General features: G+C 36.2%; 3 protein-coding genes and 1 long non-coding RNA gene across 5 annotated transcripts in view; 3 read left to right on the top strand and 1 right to left on the bottom strand.

Moving 5' to 3' along the window:
- Positions 1–1,469: 1,469 nt before the first annotated feature.
- Positions 1,470–21,811, bottom strand: part of LOC111485547 — a 27,056-nt gene continuing 6,714 nt past the window's right edge. Inside the window, exons 2-4 of the long non-coding RNA XR_002718683.1 lie at positions 17,924–17,929; positions 6,381–6,387; positions 1,470–1,480 (exon numbers count right to left, since the gene is read on the bottom strand). This is a non-coding gene — a long non-coding RNA (uncharacterized LOC111485547). The remainder of the gene's footprint in view (positions 1,481–6,380; positions 6,388–17,923; positions 17,930–21,811) is intronic.
- On the top strand, positions 1,971–5,693 carry LOC111485452 (aluminum-activated malate transporter 2-like). Its single transcript, XM_023132341.1, has 6 exons — positions 1,971–2,238; positions 3,303–3,443; positions 3,553–3,825; positions 4,794–4,906; positions 5,012–5,158; positions 5,255–5,693. The coding sequence occupies exons 1-6, from the start codon at positions 1,971–1,973 to the stop codon at positions 5,669–5,671; spliced, it is 1,359 nt and encodes a 452-aa protein (XP_022988109.1). The 3' UTR covers positions 5,672–5,693.
- On the top strand, positions 8,811–12,639 carry LOC111485453 (aluminum-activated malate transporter 2-like). Of its 2 annotated transcripts, XR_002718666.1 has the most exons (6): positions 8,811–9,408; positions 9,492–9,632; positions 10,792–11,064; positions 11,235–11,473; positions 11,589–12,080; positions 12,444–12,639. XR_002718666.1 is itself a non-coding variant. In XM_023132342.1 (5 exons), the coding sequence occupies exons 1-5, from the start codon at positions 9,135–9,137 to the stop codon at positions 12,012–12,014; spliced, it is 1,353 nt and encodes a 450-aa protein (XP_022988110.1). In that variant the 5' UTR covers positions 8,811–9,134; the 3' UTR covers positions 12,015–12,129. The 2 variants fall into 2 exon arrangements, 1 of the variants encoding a protein (XP_022988110.1); XM_023132342.1 differs by lacking the exon at positions 12,444–12,639 and having other exon boundaries at positions 11,589–12,129.
- LOC111485449 (aluminum-activated malate transporter 2-like) overlaps positions 16,833–21,811 on the top strand; it is a 10,106-nt gene continuing 5,127 nt past the window's right edge. Inside the window, exons 1-5 of the mRNA XM_023132334.1 lie at positions 16,833–17,118; positions 17,200–17,340; positions 17,871–18,143; positions 18,234–18,343; positions 18,440–18,586. Of these exons, the coding sequence (XP_022988102.1) occupies positions 16,833–17,118; positions 17,200–17,340; positions 17,871–18,143; positions 18,234–18,343; positions 18,440–18,586 (957 nt within the window). The remainder of the gene's footprint in view (positions 17,119–17,199; positions 17,341–17,870; positions 18,144–18,233; positions 18,344–18,439; positions 18,587–21,811) is intronic.

Here is a 21,811-nt window from a genome sequence, read left to right as displayed (position 1 = left end):
GCAGAGAAGTCTACGATCACCAAGTTTATTGGAATCAGAATATGCCTCATGTTTGATTCTTGCTTGCATACTTGTAATGATTTTTGTTCCTTTTTTTTCCTTTTTCATGTTAGGGATTCATTTGATTTCAAAAAGTAAATAAAGAAAAGGGTTAATCGAACAAGTGGTAAACGACAATTCCACACAATTTTCGACGTTATAGGGCGACGTTCTGCTATGATATCAAAGTATAAGTTAATGGGTTATGTAAAAACGTTGAGAAAATACTATTAGATAGTTACTTAAAACTTGATGACTAATGTTGTAGCATTGAGATTGTGAGATTCAATATTGTTTGGAGAGAGGAACGAAACATTTCTTATAAGTGCGTGGAAATCTCCCCCTAGCAAATGTGTTTTAAAAATGTGAGATTGACTGCGATACATAATGAACAAAGTGGACCATATCAGCTGGCGGTGACCTTGGGCTGTTACAAATGGTATCAGAGCCAGACACAAGGTGGTGTGTGAGCGAAGATGTTGGGTTGGGGTTCCCAAGATGAGTGGATTGTGAGATCCCACATTGGTTGAAGAACAGAACGAAATATTCCTTATATTAAATGCGTTTTAAAATTGTGAGGCTGACGTCGATACGTAATGAGTTAAAGTGAACCATATCAAATATCGACCGCTATAATAATTGATGAAAGGTTCTAATTCTTGAAGCATTTTGTAAATGCTCAATGTTGTTTGGGAATGACTCGATGAGTGTCACTTGATTTATGAGTTTGATTGGTCCATTGTGTGACTAAAATAGATATGATGAGCTTTATAAAAGTAGGGTTTCAATGGCTGAAATTGATACCATATGGTTTAGGAATATATGCAATAGCACATAACCTGATATCCAAGTTGAAGGCCCTCTTACACTATAGGATGCAAAAATCTTAACTTTAACTTTACCTTTAATGGAGTAGTGAACAACTCTTCACATGTGCCCTCTCCATACTTTGATCTCTAATTGCCAATACTAAAGCAAACTAATTTCGTTTTTGGAAAAATTAAGAATAAACTCTAAAGTTGGAACGCTCCATTTTTAGGGTTTGACTAGGATTTAATATTTCGATTCAGAACTTGATGGTCCCAGTATTCCCTTGCATCCCCTATGACATGACATGTTGCTTATTTGACTTAAACTATTTCTAAGAATGAAGACTATTTCTGCAAATCGTCACTCCATTTTATAGAAAATTTTCTAAAAGAACATTTGAGATCCCACATTGATTGGAGAAAGGAACGAGTTCTAACGAAGATGCTGGGCCCCTAAAGGGGGTGGATTGTGAGATTCCACATTGGTTCGAGAGAGGAACGTTTATAAGAGTGTGGAAACTTCACCCTAGTAAACGCGTTTTAAAATTCTTGAGGGGAAGCTCGAAAGGGAAAGTCCAAATAGGACAACATCTGTTAGCAGTGGGTTTGGGTTGGTACAAATGGTATCAAAGCTAAACACCGCGTAGTGTGCCAACGAGGACACTCGGCCTCGAAGGGGATGGATTATGAGATCTCACATCGGTTGGAGAGGGGAACGAAACATTTTTTATAAGCGTGTGGAAACTTCTCCCTAGCAAACGTGTTTTAAAATCTTGAGGGTATACGTGTTTTAAAGATCCCACATCGTGGTAGTAACTTTAAATTCTTTTAAGACTTTCTTAACCACATCCGCATATCTTTAAGACCATTCTCATTCAGATATAATCTCAATTTATTCACTCGAGCGTCATGAATTACTCGGACAAACTTTAACCAAATTCAACCCTTTAATGGATGGAATACATTTTCAAAGAACTTTCAATAACTTTTCAAATCTTTTCTTTTACAATGCAATTTTTTTAAGTGGTATTATAAATACTAGATATGCTCCAACACATTTCCCACAAACCATTGAGTTCTTGTCTCTCTAGCAAGCTCCTTTGTTCTCTGTCTCTCTAAGCAATGGAAATGGGGTCCGATGAAAAAGTAGGGCTAATGAGTGGAAGGTTTGTATGGGTGAAGGGTTTATTTGCAAAATTGGTGGAAGTTGCAAACAAGACAAGAGCTTTGGGGAAGGATGATCCAAGAAGGGTTATTCATTCACTCAAATTAGGGCTTACACTCACAATTGTCTCAATGCTTTATTATTATAAACCACTTTTCGCAAACTTTGGAGTTTCTGCAATGTGGGCTGTCATAACTGTCGTTGTTGTTTTTGAATTTTCAGTAGGTATGATTGCTTTATTTTAGCTTCCTTTTGCCTCTTTTTTGTCTCTCTTCTTGTTGTTTTCTTTGAATTTTGAAGGAGTTCATCACTTTTTATACTTTTTGTTGCACACGCGTTGATTAGAGAGGAAAGCAAAATATTTTTATAAGGGTGTGATAACCTCTCCCTAGTAGATGCGTTTTAAAATCGTGAAGCTGATTGCAATATGTAATGGGCCAAAGCGGACAATATTTGCTAGTGGTGGGTTTAAGCTGTTACAAATGGTATCAAAGCCAGATATCGGATGGTGTGCCATCAAGGATGCTGGGCTCCCAAGGGGGGTGGATTGTGAGATCCCACGTTGGTTGGAGAAGAAAACGAAACATTTTTATTAGGGTGTGAAAACCTCTCACTTGTAGACGTGTTTTAAAATTGTGAGGCTGATTGCGATATGTAATGAGCAAAAACGGACAATGTTTGTTAGCGATGGGCTTGAGCAGTTACAAATGGTATCAGAGCGAGATATCGGGCGGTGTGCCAGCGAGGACGTTGGACTCCCAAAGGGGGTGGATTGTGAGATCTCATATTGGTTGGGGAGGAAAACGAAATATTTTTTATAGGGGTGTGAAAATCTCTTCCTAGTAGATGCATTTTAAAACCATGATGCTGATGTCGATACATAATGAATCAAAATGAACAATATTTGCTAGCGGTGGGTTTAGGCTGTTACAGACGTTGGAACATAAAGCTTAGTCAAGTGGTTAGACTTTTCGAAAAGTGGTTATGAAATGGTTAAAATCACTCCACATGCCCTTAATCATTTAAAATCATTCTAATTGGGATTTACATACCATTACCATTGATTTTGAAGGATTAAACGCGGTTTTTGAGTGATTAGGAACTTGAAAAGAATGATATTTTTAACTATTTTTACACTCGAACATGCCTTTTCAAAACGGTTCGTCCAAACACAACTTAGTTAGAATTAAGAGAGTCAGTGTTTATGATGCATTCATATGTGTGAAAATTTTCAACTTCTTTGAGCTTCTTCTAACGAGGCCATGCAAATTATGGTTCAAAATCCTCAGGAGCAACGCTGGGAAAAGGGCTGAATAGGGCATTTGCAACACTGTTTGCTGGTGCTTTAGGAGCTGGAGCTCATCACTTAGCTGCCTTGTCTGGGCATGTTGGCCAGCCAATCATTACCAGTATCTTTGTCTTTTTACTAGGTAAAACATTTTCTTTCTAATTTATAGTTTATGTTTGTTCGTTATAGTTTTAAGAAAATTAGAATTCAATCCATATGATTTGATAAAAGTCGGGTACGTGTTTGAACAGCGTGCATATTGACGTTTATGAGGTTCTTTCCGAGCATCAAAGCGAAATATGATTATGGAATGATGATAGGCATTTTAACATTCTCATTTGTATCAATATCTGGGGTTGGAGATGATGAAATACTTTTGCTTCTCCAGAAGAGGGTTTCAACGATCTTCCTTGGTGTGTGTGTTTGTGTTGTCATATCCATTTTTATTTCCCCATTTTGGGCTGGCCAAGATCTCCATAATCGCATTGCTCTCAACATTGAAAACTTAGCCCTATTCTTCGAAGGTAAACTTACAATCTTTGAAACTTTATGACTATAAACCTCCAAAGTTTTTTACTTTTGATCTAATGAGCGGGACGTTTACGGCGTTGAGTAGAGTTATCAAATCTGAAGTTATTGAAAGGGGTTTGTGGGGATCAGATGTTTACGAGGGCTCTGTTAGAAATCACAAACCTCCACAATGGTATGATATTGTCCATTTTGAGCATAAGCTCTCGTGGCTTTGCTTTTAGTTTCCTCAAAAGACCTCGTACCATTGGAGATGTATTCCTTACTTATAAACTCATGATCAACCCCTTAATTAGTCGACGTGAGACTCCTCTCCCAACAGTCCTCAACAGACTCCACCCTCACTTTTACTCTTAATGTGCCCATCAGAAAATTGTTAGCCCGTACAGGGGTAGATTGTGAGATCCCACATCCATTGAAGCAGGGAACAAAACATTCTTTATAAAGTGTGAAAATCTCTCCCTAACAGACGTGTTTTAAAAACCTTGAGAGGAAACTCAAAATAGACAATATCTACTAGCGGGGGGTTGAGCTGTTACAAATGGTATCAAAGTCAGTCACCGTACGGTGCTAGGTATTGGTTAGAGTAGGGTTAGACCATGAGATTGATGACGATACGTAACGAGTCAAAATGAACAATATTTGCTAGCAATGGGTTTGAGTTGTTACATTTACGGGGACTCCAGCCTCACTTTTACTCCTACCGACTCTAGTTGCGTCTACGTACTATATTCTCTTCGTCTAACATATTCAACTACCTTTTCTTACAACAAGTTCAACTACAGTAAATTATATGTGATTTAAGGTGTTGAATTACTTAGTTGAGTTTACAACATCTATATTTAATTGCAGGGTTGTTTAACATGGAATCATGAAATTATTATAAAGTTCAAGAATTCTTTTGTTTTTGGTTTAAATTTTTTGGGTAGAAACCACTCAAGAAGATTTTTGCCATATTTCATAGGATATGGATCAGTTGAATACTTCAAAACTTTACAAGATAGAGAGGCTAAAGATGACAAAAGTATTCAAGCATATAAAAGTATTCTAAAATCAAGTGGCATCGAAGATACATTGGTACGTGCCTCTCTATCTGTACAGTATTCTTTTTTTTCATGTAAATGGAGATCAAACGATCAAACGTCTGATCGACCTTTAAAATGATAATTGATATCTGTACAGTATAATTTCGCAAGGTGGGAACCTGGCCACGGATGTTTCCAGTTTCGTCATCCATGGAAGCAATACCTAAAAATCGGAGCCCTAACTTATCAATGTGCCTTTAGAATCGACGCCCTTCATCGCAATCTCTCTTCTTCTAGTTTCCAAGTAATATTCGATGTTCATTCTCGTTCAAATATCATTTTTGTAATTTAAAACGGATTTAAACCAAAAGGGTTTGTTCATGAATCGCGATTCGTGTAGGTTTCACAAGAGATTCAAACACAAATCCAAGAACCATGTATGGAGATGAGCATGGAAACAGGGAAAGCATTAAGGCAGCTTGTTTCATCCATAAGAGAAATGACTCAACCAACTCTAGCTGAAATCCACACAAACAACTCAAAAGCAGCCGCCAAAAAGCTCAAAGCCTCACTCAAATCATCACGTTTGTGGGAAAATTGTGATCTCTTGACACTCATCCCAGCAGCCAACGTCGGTACGCTGCTCGTCGACGTCGTCGATATCACCGAAAAAATTGCAGAGGCTGTTCAAGAACTTGCCTCTTTGGCCCATTTCAAGGCTGCCAAGCCTGCAGATTCAGCAATACAAAGTGAAAAGGAAAAATTGGAACCCAACATTGGTGTTTCTTTTGTTACAATACCCATTAGTAGTGGGTGAAATTTGAGTGTAATTAGATGGCAATGAAACTAACATCAATTAGCTTTGGTTTTTTACTTTTTACCATTGTAATAAGCTGAAGTTGATGGTGTTGGTTGATCTTCAAAGAATTTATTTTGAGTTGTTTTATGATCGTGATCCAAAATAACATTATATTATTTATAAAACAATAGAGACTCGGAAATATCAAGTTCGAATAAGAGTAATTTTGAGAATATAATGATGCATTCGTCTGAAACACGAGAAGTGGAAGCATAAAATGTATCCGCCCCAAACCTACGACCACTAGTAAATATTGTCCGCTTTGGCTCGTTAAGTATAGTCGTCAGTCTCATGGTTTTAAAATGCGTCTACTAAAGAGAGATTCTCACACTATGTGGCTGACACACTGTCTGTGTTTGACTCTAATACAATTTGTAACAAGATATTGTCCAACCTACAAAATTCTTACTTCAATCCAACTAATAATGCACGACCTACTTCGTTCCAAACTACCTCTAACAGCGAGACATGATTTATGATTGACCCACGTTGTAGCTTACCTGATTTATTAGAGTACTTCATTCCAAACTACCTCTAGCAGCGAGACATAATTTATGATTGACCCACGTTGTAGCTTCGCTGAATTATTAGAGTACCTCATTCCAAACTACCTCCAACAGCGAGACATCATTTATGATTGACCCACGTTGTAGCTTAACTGATTTACTAGAGTACTAGCCCGCTATAGGCCTAAATTGGTTAAGACTAAACTTTGACTTTCATGTTTCAATATCAATATGAATGGACATTATAGCCCACTAAGTCCTAAGGAGGGAGGCACACGATTTTTTCATCTTAAATATTACGGTTTTATAAGTTAGCTACAGTAGCGACCCAAGCCTACCGCTAGTAGATATTGTCCTCTTTGGTCTTTTCCTTTCGGGTTTTCTCTCAAAATTTTTAAAACGTGTCTGCTAGGAAAAAATTTTCACACCTTTATAAATGATGTTTCGTTCTCCTCCCCAACCGATACGGGATCTCACAACTACTTACTAAATATTTTTATACCCACTAGTACTATTCATTTCTTTTCAGATGTTAGTAACGATTAATCATTTATGACCAATTCACATATGCATCGTAGTTTACAAGCACTGAACTACTCCTCTCATATTTATGAATGAGATTCTAGAGCGTTACCAACTATCTTTAACTGCAACAGATCATTTATGATTGACCCACATATATAATTTAGTTGGTTTAGCGTAATACTAGCTAGTTGAGCTCCTAAAATAGTTGAGTATGGTACCACAATGAAAAATGACCAAAAAATTGGTCAAGAATGAAACCATTTTTCGGTATTTCCTATCGAACATTTGAATCAAAATCATCAATATTGTCGAAAATCATTTTGGACGATGTATTTTGCCACATAAATGGGCGCGATCTCAAAATGGTGATTTATCATTTAAATTCGGTACAACTTACATTATTTTGTAATGATGATGAAGATCAAAGCCAGGTTTTGTGCAACCATTGGATTCTTATTTTAAGTTTATTGCACAAATGGTCCAATCTAAAACCAAACACAATGCCTACTCATTGCTATCACTATCCCAAATATGATATAATTGTACTATTTTATTTTGCTAAATGCCTTTTTCTTCGTATTTTATTTTGCTAAATGCCTTTTTCATCGTGTATCTCTTATTTACTCGAATGTCACAATAATCTTTTAACCAATAGAGTCATTCTCGGGCTGACAAATATACTCTCTTTTGAGTATTTGACGTGTAAATGAAAGAAGAAACAAAAGGAAAATAAATATTAGATAGAATAAATATGATGAGTTATGATTAAAGTGCGAAAGAAAATAATAATAATAATCATAATAAAATAAGTTCATCGCTAATAGTTATTGTCTGCTTTGACTTATTACAAATGATATTAAAGCTAGACATCAGGCAGTGTGTTAGTGAGGACGTTGGGCCCTTAAGATGAGTGGATTGTGAGATCGCACATCGGTTGGAGAGAGAAACGAAACATTTCTTATAATGGTGTGAAAACTTCTCCCTAGCAAACACGTTTCAAAATCATGAGGCTAACAACGATACGTAATGGGACAAAACGAACAATATCTGTTAACGGTGGACTTGAGTCATTGATACTACTTGAGTGGATAGTTTTTATTAATTTAATCTATTTTAAACTAATTAATTTAATTGGCCATTTTCTTTTCTTAAAAAAAGGTGCTTTGGTTGGTTTGTCTTTCCAGGTGGGTGTCAATGGTAACTTCGGTAGGTTCTGGAACTGTCTGGAAAACGACAAACGACAATGAAATTTCCTTCACACGGTTTCTAAACTCGTGTCCCTTCCTAACCTTTCTCACCTTCTTTACGTGATTGTACTTCCAAAAGAGCACGATGAACCTGTTAATAACTCGAATAGTTGTATTAGATATATCTACGCTTTTCGCTCGGGATTGAAGGCTCAAATTTTCTATAGCTCGTGAAAGATATCTCGATGCATAAGAGATTCGTACGGTAGCCTTAGTGAAGTATGAATGACTACGGAAGATTTTGTCGTGATTTTTATATATATTTCTATAGCTACGGTCAACTTTTTCATTTCTTATTTTTTAACCAACGCATCAAAGTCCTTAAATTGGATTTTCATTCGGGTTTCGTTGTAAGGTCTTGTATATATGGCCACAAGTTTTTTTTTTTTTTTTTTGTCATCATTTTAGTCTTACTATAATCTCGAGTAGATATAGTAAGAGACTGAAATGAAAAATAAGTTTTTCTAAACACTCAAATGGCACTCGTTTGAAAAATAAAAAACGTCATCAGTGGTACTATGAAATCCCACATCAATTAGAGAAGAGAATGAAACATTCTTTACAAGGGTGTGAAAATCTCTCACTAATAGAAACGTTTTAAAGTCTTGAAAGGAAGTTTGGAAAGGGAAGCCCAAATAAGACAATATCGGCTAGTTGTGGTCTTGGTCCGTTACAAATGGTATTAGAGTCAAACACTGGGCGATATGTCAGTGAGGAGGTTGAGCCCCAAAGAGGGGTGGACACGAGGAAGTGTGCCAGCAATGACACTGGAACTCGAAGGGGGGTGGATTGTGAGGTCCCACATCGGTTGAAGATGAGAACGACCCTTGAGGAGAAGCCCGAAAAGAAAAGTTCAAAGAAGACAATATCTACTAACACGTAGACTTGGGTCGTTATAGGTACCATTAAAGAGTTACCACCTTAATTTAAAGGGTTTTGAGTTTTTTAAAAAATTACATACCAATAAAGGTGACACTTTTTGTTGGCCACACACTCTCAAGCTACCATCTTGGGTCCTTCCTATATATATATATGGCAACCTAGGCTTCATTACCAAATCTCATTACAAGAGAGAAACTTTTCCCATCTCCCTCTCATTCAATTGCGAAGAAAAACCAAGTTTGAGCTGCTTTGGCCGTGGAGATGTCCGATGAGAAAAACGAGGGAGTTTTGGCTCGTTGGGGTGAGGGGCTCAAAGCCAAATCTTCGAGCCTAAAGGCGAAGGTGGTCGAGTTATTGAGAAAGACAAAGAAACTAGCCAAGGATGATCCAAGGAGAATCGTTCATTCTTTCAAAGTCGGCCTAGCCATCACTTTGGTGTCATTGTTCTACTACTTCGAGCCGCTCTATGATGGCCTTGGCGCCTCGGCTATGTGGGCTGTCTTGACTGTCGTTGTCGTCTTCGAGTTCTCCGTAGGTGAATATATTCTCATTTTTGTTGTATGTTTAGTGGTAGATATCTTAATCGTTGAGCTATATTTATTGGTTCGGTTGAAATAGGAGCGACGTTGGGACGGGGATTGAATAGGGTTTTGGCAACGTCTTTGGCTGCGAGTTTGGGATTTGGAGCTCATTTTTTGGCGGATTTGGCTGGAGATAAAGCTCAACCTGTTATTCTATCGCTCTCTGTTTTCATTTTTGGTATGTAATTCTACTTCAAAATTCTTCCAAATATATAGTTTCTAATATTATTTTTAAATAAAAAAAGTACATAAATAACATGGGATACAAGTTTGTATTTTAATTTTAAATTACTTTTAGTGATGATTTCTTTGGATTTTTTTTTAAATTACTTTTTGCTTTGTCATGATTTCTCTCGAATATCAAAATTTTCGAGAATAATTGATACTCGCCATTACAAAGATTTTGAACAATTTCTATCTGGATTTCATATCAGTTGGATAAAAGTGTGGAAATCTCTCCTGAGTAGATTCATTTAAAATCGTGAGGCTGACGACAATACGTAACGGGCCAAAGGGTACAATATTTGCTAGCGGTGGGCTTGAGCCATTACAAATGGTATCAAATCAGGCACTAAGCGCTGTGCCAGTAGGCTCTTAATGGGGTGGATTGTGAGACTTCATATTGGTTGGAGAGGAGAATGAAGCATGGTCCTTGAGGGGTGGATTGTGAGATCCCACATAATTGAAAAGAGGAACGAAGTTGGCCCTTAAGGAGGTGGATTGTGAGGTCTCACATCGGTTGGAGAGGGGAACGAAGTTGGCCCTTAAGGAGTGGATTGTGAGATCCCACATCAATTGGAGAGGGGAACGAAGCATCGCCCTTAAGAGGATGGGTTGTGAGATCTCACATCGGTTGGAGAGAGGAACGAAGCTGGTCCTTAAGGAGTGGATTGTGAGGTGCCACATCAGTGGTAGAGGACAACGAAGCATCGCCCTTGAGAGGGTGGATTGTGAGATCCCACATCGATTAGAAAAGGGAATGAAGCTGGCTCTCAAGTGGGTGGATTGTGAGATTCCACATCGATTGGAGAGGGGAACAAAGTTGGTCCTTAAGGAGATGAATTGTGAGATCGCACATCGGTTAGAGAGAAGAACGAAGCATCGCCCTTAAGAGCTTGAACTTACAATTTAGTTTGTTACGTAAATATTGCATATATATATATATATATATATATAAAAAGATACTTTTAAGGGAAAATTGTGCTATCTTTTTTTTCTTTTTGGGAGCTCGAATAGATGATAGATTCCCATCACTAATTTTTGAGTCAAAAGAATATGTTTTTAATCAATTGAGCTATACTTATATACACTGATTGAGTTTGACACTATGAATACAGCTGCAATAACGACGTTCATACGATTCTTCCCTCGAATAAAGGCAAGATATGACTATGGCTTCCTCATCTTCATCCTGACCTTTTGTTTAGTGTCGGTCTCCGGTTACCGAGATGACGAGATTCTTCAAGTTGCTTATAGGAGAGCTCTCACCATTCTACTCGGCACCTTCATTGCCATTCTCATATGCTTATTCATCTGCCCTGTTTGGGCTGGTGATGATCTCCATTCTCTTGTCTCCAACAACATCCAACTTCTCGCCAACTTCCTCCAAGGTGTCTCTCACTCATTAGCTCATCATCACCATATTATTGCTCATAATTTTACCTGATTAGGATCGAGTGTCGACTATTTTCTAAAATTGTTATGAAGTATTTGATAGTTTTGCACTGTTTGATGTAGGAAAGATTACTTAGTTTTGATCCCTATGTGTTTTGTTTGGCAGGTTTTGGGGTTCAATATTCAAATGAATCGAAAGAAGATGAGCTTCTTGAAGGATGTAAGAGCGTTTTGACATCGAGGCAAACTGAAGAGTCACTGGTTAACTTTGCAAGGTGGGAACCACGTCATGGGGCCTTCAAATTTCGTCATCCATGGAAGCAATATCGAAAGATTGGAAGCTTAACGAGACAAAGTGCTTATCGACTCGAATCTCTCAACAGCTACCTTGTCACTGAAACTCAAGTAAGAAACTTTAAACACACCAAACGATTTAGTTAACTTTAGCCGACTGTGTTAGATCTGATTTGATAAGTTTACGGATGAAATTTGACTTAGAATTCAAATGTATTTCATGTAGACTCCATTACACATCCGAGACCGACTCATGAAGTCTTGTTCTAAAATGAGCATCGAGTCAAGCAATGCTCTGGAGGACATAGCATCCGACCTAAGAACGATGACTCAACCTACATTTCCAAATCCCCACATTGAGAAGTCGAAGGCAGCGATGAAGGACTTGAAGGCAGCGCTTAAGATTGGGCCGGGGGACGGGGACATTGATCTCCTAGAGATAGTACCGATAGCGACCGTGGCTTCATTGCTCATTGATACCATTTCTTGCATTGAGAAGATTGCAGAGTCCGTTGGTGAATTGGGTTCACTTGCAAATTTCAAGTGTGTTGAAGCTGGGAAATCAAGTGGTTTGGAATTGGAACAAGAGCACCAAAAGTTGCCAAATTCAGCCATTGTTAATGATCATTGTCATGTTGTTATTGTAGATTAGTTCATTGAAATCGTCACTCATAGTGACCCTAGCGACTAGGTGACCTCAATGATATAACAGCTTAAGGTACAGCTAGTCGATCTTGTTTACTTTGGTCTGTTACGTATTATCGTCAGTCCCATAATTTTAAAACGCGTTTGTTAAGGAGAGGTTTACACGCGGTTATAATAAATGTTTTGTTATCTATTTTTACCTTTTGTAATAAATTCAAACAACACCGTCTCATGATTGGATTTTATCTTTATTTGATTTCACCTGTCTTTTTAATCACGATTTGAAATTTTCATCTTAGTGTCAAGCTACACTGTCACGATCTGAAAGTTTATTCACCTTCGTCTTTTATTTTTATTTTATCTAGTATTTACTTTCATTTGATTTCACCCTTATAATAAACGGGTCCTATTTTCCTTTTTTTTTTTTTTTTTTCAGGTACCTATCGAGGTGGGGAGGTGTTCGAGAGCTGCAATGTCACAGAGGGTTGTCATTCCAGAGCATCAGTCCGTTTTCTTATTTGGAGTCTTTTGTATTTTATTTCATAATTGTATTTCTCGTTTGTAATAGTTGACTTTAATTTTGGTGTCGGTTGAACTCTTTTTCTTGCTTTAAATTTAATCGATTTTCATCTTCTATTTTATTATTATTATTATTTAATTTTATTTGTTTTCGCTTTTATCTTTTTTAGTCTCTCGAAGCCTCGAAAATCGGGTTCGTGACACTAACAGATATTGTCTTCTTTGGGCTTTCTTTTTCGGGCTTTCTGTTAAAGTTTTTAAAACGTGATTGCTAGAAAGAGCTTTCCACACCTTACAAAGAATGATTTGTTCCCCTCTCTAACGGATGTGCAATCTCACAATCCACTCTCTGTATTAGTTGCATTTGTTCCTCTCTCCTTCAAGTCCAACCTCATTCTCAAATCATAATCTCGTTGCACCAATCAATGTGTTCATATTTAGACATCGAAATATGTGTATCAACCACCGCACTCTTGTGTAATTTTTTCTTTTCTTCACGTAAATCTCATTGAGCACGTTTGAATCAGGTGAACTTAAACGGGTCATGATCAACTACTTAGTCTCAAGTTTGAATTACTCAGAATTTTCTTGGTCGAGTTAATTAAATTACAAGGGACCACGAAGATTCGTATCGATCCATTTGGAGCCTCCACGTGGGGGTTATTGATCAATGGCAACCTACCAAAGAACCAAAAAAAGAAAGAAATAAAACAAGAACAATCGGCATTGTAAGTAAACATAGAGCTCCGCTCATTTCAAACGATCGTTCCAAGCCTAATAGTGGATTTTGCTGTTACAATTGTTCGAACCAGCGAACAAGTTCGTGTCCCGAATCTATAAAAAATTGAGTACCTAAGTCCTTCCACCCAAAAAAAAAAAAAAAAAAAAAAAATTGTTCATTCATCCATTTAGATCCGACTAGAAATACATGAATCTAGGAGAAACTTGGCTCGATGCGCCTTCTCTTACTCTCGTTCTTCAGATGTTTTAATGAATGCACCAACGCGTAAAGCAAGAGATAAGGGTTGCTAGGTTATAAATTTACCATCACTACACGAAATGAACTTTAGTTTAGTGAATTGGCGTAGTCCTTGAATGGTACATTGATTTCTATATCACGTAATAGCTTGAAAGACTAAAAAACTTGAAACGGGAAGCAAGAAAGAGAAAAAAGGTATGAAAAATTCAGGTTAAAATGACTATCGAAAAAGTGATGGACAGATATTTTTAGTGAATTCAAGATCATACTACTTTAAATGCAAAACACGTTTACAAAGAAATGAGTTATGAATGCGTACTCCGCTATGGACTATTTTGTTCAATCATAGACATTTTTGGGACGATGATTGTGAAGAAATTCGGTAACAAAAGTCTTTGAAATACTTGGACATTTTGGTTGTGATTCTCAAATGAGTTATCAAGAAGAAAAAATGAGACCAACAAATAAGAAAATTATAAACCAAAGCAACACAATCGTTATTAAATAACACTTCAGTTCGTCAATTGAAAAGATGAACGAAACGTTTTCTTAGGGTGTGAACACCTCTCACTAACAAAAATATTTTAAAAACTGAGACTAACGGCAATATGTAATGAGCCAAAGTTGACAATATGCTAACGAGAACAAATGGGAATGAAGTCAAAGTCAGACACCAGACAATAGGCGATGTGCCAACGAGGATGCTAGTCTCCAAGGAGTGGATTGTGACATCCCACATCGACCGGAGAGGAGAACGAAACGTTCCTTGCTAGCGTAGGAAGCAGACTGTGATATCCCACATCAGTTGGAGAGGGGAATGAGTGAGGACACTGGCCCCCAATGGGAGTGGACTGTGATATCCCACATCGGCTGGAGAGGGGACCAAACGAGGACATTGACCCCAAAAAAGTAGATTGTGATATCCTATATCGGTTGGAGAGAAAACGAAATATTCTTTACAAAAGCGTGGAAATCCCTCCTTAACAGTCGCGTTTTAAAACTACAAAACTGACAACAATACCTAACTAGCCGAAGCCGACATAAAATGTTAAAAGATCATCATGTTAGATTATATTCATTGAATTCTTCGATTTATTTCATATTCTAATTTGAAAACAAAACTCTAATCTAAATTCTCATTGTTCCCTAAGTGACCGACACAAACTCTCTCAAATTAGTAACCTCAATTATGAAATTTCATAAAGACTATGAACAGTTTTACAACTAAATTTCTCTAAGAATTATTTTGCTGTAGAAATAATTATGTTTTTTTTTTTTTTTTAAGGTTTTAAAGTATAAAATAAAATAATTATTAATTTTAAAAAATATATATTTCATGCCATTAAAAGGTGCAATAATTTCTTGGTGTTGACTTTGGTCAAAATATTGCAGCCAAATCCAGACAACAATCAGCGACAAAGCTCAAACTTTAATGACACTCCTAAATTTGGACAACGTTTGAAATTTACTAACTCTGTGTCAGTCAAAACCTTAATCTAATAACTATGAGTTTGTGAGTTAAATATTTGTTCATCGATCGATTTGAATATAGTTTAAAAGTTAAGACACCAACTGAATCTCACCTGCCTCCCGAGTTTGTGTGCGGGAAAAAAAAATCATATATTAAAAATCAATTCAAAGTTTTTATGTCTCACATCAACGTTACTGTTTTATCTACTCTGAGTCATACACATCTTCGTCTTGATCATCTGAATGACCTAATTTATAGCTTGGACCAACTTCGAGCGTACCAACTTCGTTCTTCAACATCATCCTAAAATATTGGAGATCTACAACATCTCCCATAAGGATGGTTGCTTGGTAACTGTCGTTATAAGTAAACTTCATAAAGTATAATAGAAAGTCGAAACTGTTTGTCGTTCTCCAAAGTCTAGTTTAGAGGTTCAGTTCGGTCATCTATCTATGGATGAAAATTCATTCTTAACTTCAACAATCTAGTTATTTCCTTCGTATACATTTGCATCCAACTATTAACCGAGTTCATAGACTTTCCTAACAGGAAGTATGTCGATTCGTGTGTCTATCAATGATCATAATATTATCGTGTAGCTTTTAGTCATCCTCGGTAGCTCTATAATGAAATCCTTGGCTAATGTGTGGGGGTGACCAATCTTCATATTAAACAGGGCGAAAACTCAAAAATGCACCCGAGCAAGAATGGTACGCTCAAAATCGATTTCGAACCGTGAGCCCCTACTAATATCATTGTCGATGAGGCAGCCATCAACTATCCCTTTATTTATTTCAAATTTCAATTTCAATTTCTATCTTAATTCGGGCATTACATCATTCATTCAACATATTTTATCGAGGGAATTTGAGGAGTATAAATATAATAATAATAGCAACAAATCCATATATGAATTAAAATATTCTAAGATGCCAAATTTAAATAAAAATTTCATATATTTTTGGATTATATCCCAACCTCCATATTTTCTCAAAATAATTCATATTCGTATAGAGAGAGCCAAGAAACATATGATATGCATTATGAATATGTTATTAATTTCACAGCTAAGGTGCATACATGTGACAACCAAATCTTTCTATATATGTAATATTAATATATTGTCAGAATGTCAGTATTTCTAGAAAAGAAACTTAATAAATAAAAATAAAAAATTGGAAAAGGTATTTCTACGAAATTATTCATTATAATTTTTATTAAAAAATCAAATTTCAATATTATAACTACGTAGTATAGTATTTCACTCTCACATATTATAAACACTTGGAGCGGAGATTTCAACAAGGTTGAGGCGGGGTCGAGAAATATAAACTCCCTTTTCGGCCCGTTTAGTTAATAGGTAAAAATATCTCTCCACTCTCTCTCTATTCTCTGTATAAAGAGAGATTTGTTCAAGACAGATGGATGCAAGGCCGGACCTCATAGATTAAATAGATATCTCTAGTATGATGTGAGAGTCTCACATTGGTTGAGGAGGAGAACGAAACACCGGTGGATCTGGACGTTCTAAAGGAAAGTCTAAATAAGATAATATCGGTGGATCTGAACGGTTACATGGTTACATGTGATGTCATATGGTGTTGAATTGAAACATGTTTTAAATCTGCAATGGAAAACATTCATTATTCAATAATAAAGTGTGAAAACATTTTTTTGTTATTTATTGGATTGTACGTTAACCAAGAACAGTCAAAGAAGAGTACAATCAGTGAATGCCAAATGATGTATTCACATGCAAATGTGTTGTTCTCTACGCGCAATACTTGCACTATATTAAGTAGAGATCAGTGCAACTCTTTTTATAATCCAAACAACAGACAAGCTTTACTCTAACAATGGCAACTGAGAAGAGCTCCAATGAGTATGAAGGGTTGCTACCTTTTTGCTTGAGGTGGGTGAAGCCGATATTCACGAAGCTCCCAGCCATGGCGGTCGAGCTAGCGACAATGACGAAGAAGCTGGCGAAGGACGACACAAGAAGGGTAGTTCATGCTTTGAAAGTGGGATTAGCTATAACTTTGGTGTCTTTGTTCTACTATTTCAAGCCTTTGTATGACGGGTTTGGAACCTCCACAATATGGGCTGTTGTCACCGTCGTTGTTGTCTTTGAGTTCTCCGTTGGTACGTGTTGTATTGATAGTAACCAATGCTCGATGTTTTAAGTTGGTAAATTATGATAACTCATGACATTTTTTTGAACAGGAGGGACACTAGGACGAGGTTTGAATCGAGTTATGGCAACTCTTTTAGCTGGAGCTCTTGGGTTCGGAGCTCATTATTTGGCAAGCTTGGGTGGAGATACTGGCCGACCAATAATGCTCGGCTTGTTTGTGTTCGTACTAGGTAAATTTCTAGTTATGACAACTCTTTTAGTACATGAAATTTAGAAACGTTCATTTAGTTCACGAGATCTACGAACAAATTTGGAAATGGAAAAGGGACTAGGAAAAATCTTTGTTAGATAAACAAGGTCGGAGACAAGGATTGTATTTCCCGTACTTGCCCAGTTTCCCACTCCATTCCTACTTTTTTTTTCCATATAAAAATAAATATGTATATTTTTCTATTATAATTTATAATAATACAATCATTTTTATATTTGATTTCAGATCATTATACTTTACGAAAATAACCATTTTAAACAAAATTTAAAAAATGGGTCAAAAATTTTTACGAGGAACCGGATCCCCATTCATCCTTTGAGGAATCTCCACCCGATTTCTGCAAAAATAAATAGAAAATTTTGTGGGTATGAAAAATAAAGTAGGGGCCGGGACAGAGATAGAGAAGGTTTTCCCGTTTTCGCTCTATAGACATCTCTAACCAAATTTGATATTGCTTTTAACTTTTGATTTGAAATGGATGGCATGCAGCTGCAATATCAACTTTCATAAGATTCTTCCCAAAGATGAAGGCGAGATACGACTATGGGCTGCTGATATTCATCTTGACATTCTGCATGGTATCATTGTCCGGATATAGAGACGATGAAATTGCAAAGCTTGCATATAGTAGGATGCTAACCATTCTCATCGGATGCTGTTTCACTGTCTTTGTTTGTGTTTTTGTCTGTCCTGTTTGGGCTGGCACTGATCTTCACCATTTGGTCGCCTCCAACATTGATTCTCTTGCCACTTTCTTTCATGGTACAAATCAAATTATGTTTGGTCGTTTTCATGAGAGAATCTATTGGCTCTTTGACTTGGTTGATGGATTTATAAGTGAATCTTTGGCAGGGTTTGGAGCTGAGTATTTTGGATTACTACAAGAGCAAGGAGAGGTTGGCAAGGTTGACATGCAAAAATATAGAACCGTTCTAAACTCGAAATCGAACGAGGAATCTTTGGTGAGTGTGCTAAGCTAGCTCGACGCTCTTAGGGTTTGTTCGTTTCTTGTTTCTTGTTTCTTGTTTTGTGGTTAATGGGGTTATGTGTTTGGATAGACCAACCTTGCAAGATGGGAGCCTCGCCATGGCAAGTTCAGATATCGCCACCCTTGGAAGGTATACTTGGAAATTGGAAGCTTGAATAGAGAGTGTGCATGTCGCCTTGAAGTTCTTAATGGCTACCTCCAAACAAAACGAACTCAAGTAAGATTTGATGCAAGTTTTGCTCGTTGACTTTTAGAATGTGAACCTAACATGGGAAATGTAACGGTCCAAGCCCACAGCTAGTAGATATTGTCCTCTTCGGAATTTTCCTTTCAAATTTTATCTCAAAGTTCTTAAAACGTGTATGCTAGGGAGAGGTATTTTTCACACCCTTATAAAAGATATTCGTTCTTCCCCCAACTGATGTGGGATCTCACAATTCACCCTCCTCCGGGGCCCAGTGTCTTCGCTGGCACTCGTTTTCTTCTCCTACTGATGTGGAACCCCCCCAATCCACCCCCTTCGGGGCCCAACGTCCTTGCTAGCATACCGTCTCGTGTCCACCCCCCTTCGGGGTCCCCTTTGTTGGATCGGTATGGCAACCCTAGAGGGGGGGTGAATAGGGTTTTAACGATAAAAGTGTTTAAACTTGATTAATTTTTCTAATGATAAAACTTTTTACAAATAAGTAGAAGATGATAATTACTAAAACAAAATAATTCAAGTCAAAACAATAATCAAGTAGAACATGCAATAAACATAATAATAATCTTGAAATTAAATAGGAAAGAGTTAGAGAAAATGACACCGTAGTTTTATAGTGGTTCGGTCAAACTCGACCTACTCCACTCCCCAAGCGCCTCTTGGGAATTTGAATAAAGAACTTTTCCGACTCTTTCCACGGATCAGAGCCAAACCGGTACACCGCTCTTTTTACGAGTTCAAGAGCAAACTCAATCCTTTCAACGACGCAGGATCAAACCGATACAAGTATTTGAGTTTGATAATAACACACCACAACTCTCTCAAAGAGTAGATTTACAATTTGGGATACTGACAACTATTTCCTCACAATATAATAATAATCCCTCTCAAGAATAAGATGAAAAGAAATAAACTTGTAAGCTTGGAGAGAGCAATAAACAATGGAGACTTTGAACAAATGAGGATTGAAGAATGTATGTAAGTTGTATCTTTTAAAAATGTGGGGAAGATGAGTTTATATAGAGGAGAAAAGTGGCAAAATGTAGGATTGAATATTGACCATTGGATTGTGTTAGGAATAATGGAAGGTGGAGATTAAAAGTAATTAAGTAAGAAAATTTTCTAAATTCATTTATTTCAAAATTTTAATATAATAGTAATATAATATAATAATAATAAAAAGTTATGTGAGTAACGGTAAAATGTAATTCAAAATTTATTATAAATATAATAATATAATAATAATAAAAATGATGTGAGTAACTACCAAAATTTTAAAATATAATAATATAATAATATAATATAGTAATAATAAAATTCGATGTGAGTAACGGTTATATTCAAATTTATATTTGTAAAAATAATTTTATTTAGAAATGTAATAATAAGAAAAACTCCACCATGTGTTACTCTTCCAATATTATAAATGTCATACTTTGATATATTTTGATTTGTCCATCATTTTGATTTTGTTGCCACATCATCACGTCGGGTATGTTGTCTCGACTCTAATTTCTTCGTTTTAGCTCTGATTTGAGTAATTGAAAAGTTGTTGTAATCGTTATTCCCGACCTTATACTGTGGACAGTTCAAAAAACTGAAAATAGTTAATAATTAAAAGTAGGTTTGTTATCATCAAAACATCAATAATTAATTCATTGAAATTAATTAATGTGAGATCAAGGGCCAATAAGCCAACAATCTCCCCCTTTTTGATGATGACAAATCATTTAAAGAAAAATTCATAAAAACCAATAATACAACATCCATGTAATAATATCACTACATACTAATATATTATCATAAATTTCACTCAAGAGCATATTCTCCCTTATATTAATGCCTCAAGAAATTATGAAACACCAAGTAAATGATTCATAAATTATAAAATAACAAATTTAGAACATATTTTTCTTAATTTTCTCCCCCTTTGTAATCATCAAAATGAACAATTGAAAGAGAATGCATTTAATAATGACATAATGGCTCCCCCTAAAAACATGCATTCAAAAATTATAAAATTCAAGATATATCACAACGAATAATACCAAGCTCAAGCCTATTTTTGCAAAAAATTTCTTCATTCAATGGCTTGGTGAAAATATCGGCCAGTTGATTATTAGAGTTTACAAAATCAAGAATAATATGTCCATTTTGCACATGCTCTCTAATAAAATGATGTCTAATGTCAATATGTTTAGTTCTAGAATGATGAATAGGATTTTTAGTTAAATTAATAGCACTTGTATTATCACAAAATATAGGCACACTATGAAACTTTAATCCAAAATCACAAAGAGTTTGTTTCATCCAAAGAATTTGAGCACAGCAACTAGCAACCGCAATATATTCCGCTTCGGTAGTAGATAAGGCAACCGAATTTTGCTTTTTACTAAACCAAGAAACTAAGGAACTACCAAGAAATTGACAAGTTCCACTAGTACTTTTACGATCAAGTAAGCTTCCGGCAAAGTCTGCATCAGAATATCCTACCAATTTAAATTCAACATTTCTAGGATACCACAATCCTAGATCAATAGTTCCAAGCAAATATTTAAATATTCTCTTAACGGCATGTAAATGAGATTCCTTAGGACAAGATTGAAATCTAGCACAAAGACATACACTAAACATAATATCGGGTCTACTAGCGGTCAAGTAAAGTAAAGATCCAATCATACCTCGATAAGCTTTAATATCCACACTTTTACCTTTTTCATCCTTGTCAAGCTTAGTGGATGTGCTCATGGGAGTTCTTGCAATCTTACCTCCATTGAACTTGAATCTTTTGAGCAAATCTTTAGTGTATTTCTCTTGATTGATGAAGATACCATTCTTGAGTTGTTTGATTTGAAGTCCAAGAAAGAAACTGAGTTCTCCCATCATACTCATCTCAAACTCACTATGCATACATTTAGAAAATTCTTCACATAAAGAAGGATTAGTAGAACCAAATATGATATCATCCACATATATTTGCACTAATAGCATATCGTTTTCTTTAATCTTAATAAAGAGTGTAGTGTCGAGTTTGCCCATTTTAAAATCATTCCCAATAAGAAAATTACTAAGTCTATCATACCAAGCTCTTGAAGCTTGTTTTAAGCCATAAAGAGCCTTTTTCAACTTATAGACATGATGAGGAAATTCTACATTTTCAAATCCGGGAGGTTGTTCTACATAAACTTCCTCCATAATATAACCATTCAAAAATGCACTTTTCACATCCATTTGATATAA

The sequence above is a fragment of the Cucurbita maxima genome, unplaced genomic scaffold (assembly GCF_002738345.1).
Source record: "Cucurbita maxima cultivar Rimu unplaced genomic scaffold, Cmax_1.0 Cma_Scf00010, whole genome shotgun sequence".
NCBI lineage: Eukaryota > Viridiplantae > Streptophyta > Magnoliopsida > Cucurbitales > Cucurbitaceae > Cucurbita > Cucurbita maxima.
The sequence above is the reverse complement of the archived record's forward strand: the minus strand, read 5'-3'. Positions and strand labels throughout refer to the sequence as shown.